The sequence below is a fragment of the Telmatherina bonti genome, assembly GCF_933228915.1.
Source record: "Telmatherina bonti genome assembly, chromosome: 21".
NCBI classification, from domain to species: Eukaryota; Metazoa; Chordata; class Actinopteri; order Atheriniformes; family Telmatherinidae; genus Telmatherina; species Telmatherina bonti.
In genome coordinates, this window is record NC_136630.1 from 21,216,914 (window position 1) to 21,226,160 (window position 9,247).

At 43.6% G+C, this 9,247-nt stretch overlaps 1 protein-coding gene across 1 annotated transcript; it reads right to left on the minus strand.

Moving 5' to 3' along the window:
* Window positions 1-2,046: 2,046 nt before the first annotated feature.
* Window positions 2,047-8,807, minus strand: ercc4 (excision repair cross-complementation group 4; the record flags this gene model as incomplete). The annotated part of the gene is made up of 10 exons (XM_079260605.1): window positions 2,047-2,968; window positions 3,069-3,181; window positions 3,267-3,915; window positions 4,585-4,689; window positions 4,769-4,900; window positions 5,022-5,202; window positions 5,395-5,602; window positions 5,675-5,870; window positions 7,407-7,587; window positions 8,631-8,807. The coding sequence occupies 10 exons, from the start codon at window positions 8,805-8,807 to the stop codon at window positions 2,229-2,231; spliced, it is 2,682 nt and encodes an 893-aa protein (XP_079116731.1). The 3' UTR covers window positions 2,047-2,228.
* Between the last annotated feature and the right edge of the window lie 440 nt (window positions 8,808-9,247).

Below are 9,247 nucleotides of genomic sequence, written 5' to 3' on the forward strand. Positions count from 1 at the left end.
GGTGCGGGACAAGCTAACGCTGCCTAGCTACTTTAAATCTGACAGGTGAGTGAGTTGCAGACAGTGGCGAGCATTAAAAGGTGGATAGACGGTTCAGTAATTGCCATTTAAAGAAACATATCTTTGCATATATCACGGTGAAATACTCAGCTGCCTTCTACTGTTCAGTCTGACCTAAACTTGTGTGTTGTCTCAGTGTGGACATCAGAACCTTCCTCAACAACAACCTCCTCACATTTTCTTCAGGTTAGCTCGTTTTAGCTAAGACATGCTAGCATGCTAAAAACAAGACAGCGCCGCCTCGGGGCTGTGGTCTTACCGAATTGCAATGACTCGAAACAAGAATCCATCCGAGCCCTTGTTCATATAGAAATATCCATGAATGTAAATCAAATAATGTTATACAGTTTTTTTCCCTCCCCAGTCGTCTGGCTTTGAGATTGAAGTTTATTTGGCGGAGTAAAATGGCTGCGACTGGTCGAGCTTCGGCTGCAGAGTGACGTCATGACGCTGTCAGACAGGAAGCGTTCGGGGGAGTGGCGGAGGAACACTGGTATCCTTCCTCACTGGAAGCATTAAGGAACTACTTGAAAACCATGTAGTATCGGTCAGTGAATCATTCAATCAAAATTTAAAAAGTCAACACATTATACTAATTAAATACTATATACTTGTACATTTTAATTAAAAGTGCCACCAAAAATATAGAGCCTATTGAGTCAACATAAACAACCTGGCACCACCAATTACTGTTTAAAAGTAAGTTCAAAACATATATATAAAGAAAGTAAAACTATACTACGTCACTAGAGCCAGCTTCTGCAGCCGGGGATCGGACCGCCAGGGTCCCCGCCCCTTGCTGCCGCCCAGCTCACATTGCACCCAATTGAGGTGGCTCGCGCATCTGGTCAGGATGCCTCCTGGACGCCTCCCTGGTGAGGTGTTCCAGGCACGTCCCTCTGGGTGGAGACCCCGGGGAAGACCCAGGACACGCTGGAGGGATTATATCTCTCGGCTGGCCTGGGAACGCCTCGGGATCCCCCCCCGCAGAGTTGGCAAATGTGGCTGGGGAGAGGGAAGTCTGGGCTTCCCTGCTTTGGCTGCTGCCCCCGCGACCCAACCCCGGATAAGCGGCACGAAGATGAAGATGAAGTAAAACTATACTACTCGTATACCCAACATGCTTTTCAAAGTAGGAGCATGATAGTTGTAATGGAAGGTTTTTCTTTGATGCTAACAATGCTTTATAAGGTTGTGGATATCTCCACAACCACCTGGATCTATGACTTACCTCACAAATAGACAACAATTTGTGAGACTGAAAGGTTGTGTGTCTGAGATGGAGATCAGCAGCACTGGTGCAAGAATAAACAAAGCACTGTTTCCATCCTGGGAGAGGAGGTGGAGGAATACAAGTATCTTGGAGTTCAGCTGGACAACAAACTGGACTGGAAATGCAACACTGAATACATCTACAAGAAAGGTCAGAGCAGACTGTACTTCTTAAGGAAGCTGAGATCTTTTACCGTCCGCACCAAGATGTTGCAGATCTTCTATAAGTCTGTTGTGGAGTGCAGTCAGCTTTGCAGCATCTGCTGGGGTAGTAGCATCAGAACCAGACACTTGAAGAGAATCAACAAACTGATCAAGAAAGCTGGTTGTGTGCTTGGAGTAACTCTGGAGCCGCTGGAGCTGATTGTCCAAAGAAGAATGCTGCTCAAGCTGATGACGATGATGGAGGATTCTTCACACCCTCTCCACAACACAGTGATGAAACAACAAAGTGTGTTCAGTGAGAGGCTTCTTCAGGTCCGCTGTAAGACTGAAAGATACAGAAGATCATTCCTGCCAGCAGCTATCAGCCTCCGGAACAAGACCTCCTCAAGTTAATTATCTACTGCAATACGGAATTTCTCGTTGGGGATTAAAGTTTTTTTGCATTTATAAAACAGGCTATTTTAACTTGTGTAAAACATTTTATTGTTCCAAAATATAAATGTATCCTTTGTTATTTAAAAGTTCGAGATTATTAGACTACTGGTATAAATTTACAAAATCCAACAGAAAAGTTTGGATTATTTTAGTTCATAATACACAAGACACAATTCACTACTGATGGCAGAATCACAATGTACAAATAAAAGGTGTTACTTTCATGTCACTTTCATTCAATTTTTTAAATGATAATATGCATATTAATGTCCCGTTTGGCATAAATAAGTCACAACTTATGTCTGTTTAGCTTTCTGGACAGGAGCAGGGACATCAGCCACATTATGCAGAAAGTCGTACAACAACTTAGCATTGTTAGCATTTCCAAGTATTTCCCCCAGCTTGTCCTGGCTGAGTTTGACAAGGTCTGCAAGGCTGTCTGCATTTTTTATAAGAGCCCTGTAGTTTTTTGTGTTAACACCTGGCATTTTCAACAGGAAGTCGTAAGGTCCAGGGTTGTAGAGGTCTGCTGACTCGGCTACAAGGTCTGACTCAGCTGTGACTGCCTGGGCTGCTGAAGCGTCAGGCTCGGGACGGCCCTGCTTCAGCTCCAGGAAGAGCTCGGCTGTAGCGTGTGGAGAGGGGCACCAGAGTATACGGAGGCGGGGGAAGTGCAGTGTGAGTAAAGTGAGCTTTGAAGAAATGTCATTAGATGAGATCTCATTACGGAAATCTGACCGTGCCATCAAGGAAAACGGTTTAGCTGGGTCAAACTCAATGAGCAGCACTGGCTTCCTGTAGTAGCGGGTCATAGAGAGGCACTGGGTGTAGAGGCGGCCACTCTGCAATGAACCAATCAGGTCGCTGACGCTTTTGCGCTCAACGCATGTGTCTGGAGTCAGAATGTAGTCACCAACTTCAAGCGTGACGGGCTCGATGTCCAGCCCCCGGCGGTGGAGCAAGGAGGGCAGCTCACTGCGGAACTCACGCATGTCCACAACGACTCGTGAAGGCTCTTTAGGCTGCTCCTGGCCTCCTGGATATTTGGCAAAGAATTAGAAAGAATAAAAAAAAAATCAGTCAGGTATATAAAGAGGAAGATCTGAAATATTTAGAGAAATCAAAGGATGACAAACCTGCTTTGCGGGTATTCGTGGTGGCATTGGCAGGTTCTAAACTCCTGGCAAGGTCGAGGTTGGTGTCTTCTCGCCCTTCCCTCTCCTCTGGGATGACCATAGTGGCCTTTTCTCTACATAAAAACACACAAACAAGGACCAATGAGAGGCTGGCACTTCAACAAACCACACAGTTAGTTGGGAAGAGATGATTCTGACCTGATGAGGTGCTCAAACGCTTTCTTTTCCTTCGACAGTGCTGTCAGATACTTCTGTTCTTCTGTTGAGCCTCCATAGATGAGGAAATACACCCTGAGTGGCTTTCCAGGCCTGTTAGCTTTATAGATCTCCAGCTGGCGGACAAAACTCAGTTCAGCATCGTACAGCACCACAAAAGTGGGCTCCACCTCATGCAGTACTCTGGTCAAGCTGTGAGGGTCGGTGCAGCCTTTCAGAGGGTGGATGACGGTCAGAGGCTCCTTCAGGACACCGTAATAAGCATCTGATGACAGATCTAACTGTAGCTGCTCTTGGTCTCCTTCCATCAAATCATCCTCGTCTCCGCTGCTGCCCATCACTGCTGCCTCACCTGCCTCCTCTTTCCCCACCATTTGGGTCAGGGTCAGAGAGGGTCTGCTTTTGATCTTTGTTTTCTTTTTCTTTGCAGGCTCCTTTCCCTTGGTTCCTTTTTTAGACCAGCGTTTTCCCTTTTTGTGTGAGCCCAGCTCTAACGCAGCAGCCGCAGCGGAGTCCATTTTACCAATAGTGCGGACATAAAGCCGGTGGAGCAGCCAGTCGGAGCCATGCCTGACATACTGCTGTAGCTGGGCACAGGTCCGGTCATCGCTGGCACAAATCAGCACTCGACCTGCAGGTAACAGGCGACTCAGTTAAACACCAACATGGCTTAAACCTAATGAAGTGACCTTTTATATGTGACAGATCTGCATAGACGTTTATCTTTCCCAACAATGAAAGGTTTGATTGATAGTAAAAGCTACTTTACATACAACATAAGGAAAATCTGAATGTTTTATTGTCTAAATACACAGTGTGAAGCTTTTCTTATTGGCTGTTTGAGCTAACGCTCGCTTTATAAACATGATAAACTGCTTCATGGCTCAAGACAGTCTGGCTGCAGATCTCCACTGTGGGGACAGCTCCGGTACAGGCCCCACTCTCAGGCTACCACCACCATAGAGCAGGAGGAAACAAACTTCCCTCACCCACAGCCACTGGGGAGGCAATGAAGAAGACAGTTTGCAAATGTTTTGCTGTGTAGCTTCAAGAAAGCCACTCATCAGAGAGGGTAATCAGAAAAAAATGCTTCACTTTGATAAGGAGAATAAAGATTGGAAAAAGGAAAATGTCATGTGGTCTGAACTGTCCAGATGTACTCCGTTACCGAGTGATGGGAGGAAGAGAGGCAGATGGACTGTTGCAACCATCATACTTAGCAGCACATTTCTGTCTACAAAGTTTCACTGACATGACAAAGCGTTCCAGTAACATTATAACAGAAGCTTTGAGCTCTAACCTGATCCATGTTGAGAGCTGCTGTTCTCCCTCTCGATCTCCTCCAGCACCTCCGTCAAGGCCTCCCACTTTGGGCTCTTCTCCAACACCAGCTCCCGCTTCACCTCTGAAACCAACACTGAACTTTAAGTCATTTCAGCCTGACTAGTCCATGTTGTGGATATTTACTGTGACTAATAAGTTACCCGAGGTGGGAAATGGCTTTTGTTTTTCTGCCTCTGCTCCCACTTTGAGTTTCTTTTTGCTTTCTGGAAATCTGTACACCCTGCTCCTGGCATTCACAAACATGGAGGTGCTGGAGTCCAGGAAAAGCCAACCTGATGAGCCAAATTAAAAGTGAATGTGGAAAAATAACTTCTGTTGTTAATAAAAAGGAGAATATTTTACTCTGAGTGGATCTGCTCAGACACTGAGAGCAGCTAAGTACATTCTGATCACCTGAATTGGAGCCAAAGTTCTTTTGGCTGGAGCGCAGTGACTCGAGCAGATTGAGAAAGGTGACACAGTCATACTGGGTGAGGTAGAGTAGGAGAACTCTGAGCACCTTGAGGTCCTGAACGAGAGCTTTAGTTTTTGTTCCAAGCTGATGCCACAAAGGGTCCAGGTAGTGGCGGATGGTCTGGATAAAAGTAAAGGAAAGCAACCTTAAAAATGAACATTTAACTCCCATAAATTCATCACAACGGCAGTTTTGTTAGTGTAAGTCTTATTATTCTACTCTTGCACTGTTCTTTTCTGCTGTGATGAAAGTGTTTATTATTACTCAGTTTATTATCACACAGCTATGGTTTGCCAAGTTAGTCAGTCAGACCTTTTCAAATTCATTTCCTAATGTGTTTTCAAGGGACATGTCCTCAGCTTCTAGGGTGGGATTGTAGCGTTTCAGTTCCTTCAAACAAGCGCTCATGATGTCCAGAATGGAGCTCTGGATCGCTCTCATAGCAGGTGTCAATGACACATGCAGCTCCACCACTTCAGGCTTGTGCCTCTCCAGTGCTGTGTTCACTGAGGCTTGGAATCTATTGATAGAAAAAGGAGTGTAAGCTTGGAATTATTAATCTTATTATCAAATAAAGTATGTGCTACTGTACCTGGGCCACAGGTAGAGCTTCTTGACAAATAGGTTCCTCATGACACGCTCCACTTGGCAGAAGCCAGAAGAGAAAGCTGTAGCCTTGTCAGTAAAAGCTTTGATGAAGCCGGTCTTGTTCTTCTGTCTAAACAGACGGAGGATGAAGGCCTCCTGACATGACTCAATGATTTTGTGAGCGCGATACACCAGGATACCTGAAAGGAGAGGAAAACAAAGATTATGTCAATGTAGTACAATGAAAAGGAAATACCAGTGCCTGTTGGTATTTCCTTTTAAACTTAACTGAATGAAATCTTGATCCAGTCAGTCATCCTGGTATTTTGGTTGATCTAGTTTATTTTTTTTGTTTTTTAGGTTTTAGTTTATTTAGGATCCCCATTAGCTGTAGCAAGCTACAGCTATTCTTCCTGGGGTCCGGCACAATTATAGAATCAAAAACAAAAATTGTAAAAGTTACACAGCACATCAGCACTTCTGTTCAATCATGGAACTACAACCTATTTACATATTCAAATCCATCTATTTACATCCATTTTTACATACTAAAATGCATGCATGTCATGTCCATTCATGTTATATCCAGTACTTTACCATAATATATCGTATTCTATCATATAAACAGTTTACTGTAATACACATCCTATTCATGCACAAAAATATGCTTACTCATATTGAAATAAACCTATATATTTGATTATCTATGATACAAATCTTCTAGTACACCTCTTAACACATTATCAATTACGGTGTGTTCAGACCAAACATGTTTTGAGCGTCAGGTTTACATGTAAAGTGTTGTGGTTCCTGTTCTCTGGTCGGCGTGGTCGACATTCTGACAAATTAAACAACACATATTCGGCATCTGGCAATCAGCAGAGTCTGTGTTTAAGACCAATCCAACCTGCTGATTGTCGCAAGATTGTTGATTGCCTTGTGGTAACAGCTCTTGGCTCATGATTATTTGCCCAGTGTAAATTCTCAGTTTAGTAACTATTCTGTATTCTTCCCTGTCAGTGATCCGGCCTGGCTGCCTGCCTGTTCGTTTGCCTGCCTGCGTACACCCCTGTTTGTCTGCTTCCCTCCTGCCTGCCTGCCTGCTTGCAAACGAGCATTCCCTACAATCAGAAATCATCGGAAACCGAAGATACCAATAAATCACTTTCTGGAACTCCGAATCGTGTCCGCTTGTTGGATCCTATGTAACAAAGTCTATGTGGAGGTGCGTCAAGTAGGTGTTGAGCTTTCTCGCATCGCGTTTTGAACATTTTTGACGCTCAAAACAGGTTTGGTCTGAACACACCGTTTACTCTTATGTAACAGTGAAAGATTGAGTTGTTAGGAAGTTATGGATCTTTTAGATTTGGACTAGGTTTTGAAGTTTGGACTTCGACTGAGTTAAAGTAACTCCCTGCATGTGTTCTTCATCAGTCATTCTGTTGTAGATTTGCTGCTGTTCTTTGTGTCATACTTCATACCAGATTTCACCCAGTTTTTAGCTGATGGACAGATGGCCTTACATCGGACTCCAGAATACCTTGGTATACAGAGGAGTTCATGGTTCTGCAAGGTCTTCAGGTCCTGGAAAGGTCTTGTCCAAATCATCAACCCTCCACCACCATGCTAGAGACTTGGCATGAGGTGCTTGTGCTACTATGCTGTCATTGAAAATAGCCTTGTAACCGTTCCACAGGTCAATGACAAGCAGAAAACAGTATTGTTTGGCCACTGACCTGATATGAGATGAGCTGGAATGCGGTCTGTGAGGAAGTCCACAACCAATATTCTGCTGGTGACAAACAGCACCCCTCCCTCGGTGTAAACATTGTAACGCTCAGCACTCTGCACGTCGCTTGTCACCGTCCTTGGTAGGTGGCTCACACCTTCCACCCGCAACTGCTCTGTAAAATACTCCTGAAAGGGAAGGATAGGAAGTTCCCATTATGCTATGTTGCTATCTAAAAGTAACGCCATACCAACCCTAAATACATTTTGTTTTGGAAAAGTGAGAAATTGTTGAATGGTTCCGAATCCAGGCTGGACTATCCAATGGGCATTATGGGCACAGACCTAGGGGCCCATGTCCACTTGGCACCCATGTGGGGCCAATGTAGGGCATAAACTCAGGGTGGGAAAATCGAATCGAAAAATCAAAAATTGGGATTTTTTTTTGCTTCACAATTTTAAAATTGATTTTTTTTTTTTTTAATTGTAATTTTTTCAAACAAAAATATTCCATTAAATTTTTTTTTGTCATTTTTATTGTTTTAATTAATTTCTGTACTTGTTTTCTTGGGCATTATAGCAGCAGAATGTAATCTGGCTACTGTGTTGTTTTTTCCTAATTGAAATCAAGAAAAATGAGTAAAAAATTAAGTTTTATATATATATATTTTTTTTAAATCTACAAAATCAGCTACATCAAAGAATTGTGAGAATCGCAATTTAAATCGAATCGGCACCCAAAAAATTGGAATCTAATCGAATCAGGACAAAAGCACATCATCACAGTCCTAGCATACACCAGCAGTTTGGACATGAAACAAAATGTACATAAATGCCAGACAGTTACATCACAGTGTCCAGTGTATTGTAATTGGTACCAGTGGCTGAAAAATGTTAGAAATGCCATTTCACAGTGAATCATTCACAATTTTCACAATGTTGCGGTGGGGAAGGGGGGCCCCTGGAATACTCTAGGACCAGGGGCCTGTGCACTTTTTAACACGGCCCTGTTCCCAATGGTGTATGAAATGTGAGGCACAGATGTAATAAGATTGTAATTTACTGTGCATATAAATGGCTTACTATTATGTAACTCATTTACAGTCCTTCCGTCTCTGAACAAGTACTCTATTCTTGAACAACAGGTTCATTAACCACCTTGCTAATACAAATCACCTAGCAACGGCGGGATCGTGACAAATTCACAGGACACGTGTATAACATATCTTCACCTGTTCTGGTGTGGTTGTGTTGAGCAAAAGGACCAGACTGCCCTTCTCTGAGTAAACCCGGAGGAACTGCAGGAGGATGCGGTCAATCCCCATCCCTTCAGCCACCACCAGCAAGCCGTCAGAGCCGAAAAGACTCAAAAACACTTCGGTTTCAAACTCCAACAGCGGCCCCGCCATGTTGGAAAGGGTTAAATATGTTCCCAAGATGCTGAGATGACCACCTTGTTCACTACCGGTACTGTCTGGCAGTTAAAAGTGACAAAAGTCACTATGAGAGAGGCATCACAAACAAAAACTGGCATCTGTCAGTGTTTTGAAACGGCACACATCCGGTAACTAAAAGCCAACGAGAGCGTGGTGGTGAACGTGACATTCAAGATTAGTAGCGCCACCTGGTGGCAAGAGGGAGGAACCCCCGACGTTTCTCCGAAATGTAGCTTCAGCTTAGCAGTTGTTAATTAATCAAATAAATAAATAAATAAAATGAACAATAAAATACAATTTAGTTTAAGAGATAACATTCCAACTTTAAAATTCAAGGCAACACAACAGGTTCAGAAACACAGGTACAGCCGCAAGAACTGGTTCAGCTGCACTTTTTTATGTTACATTGATCT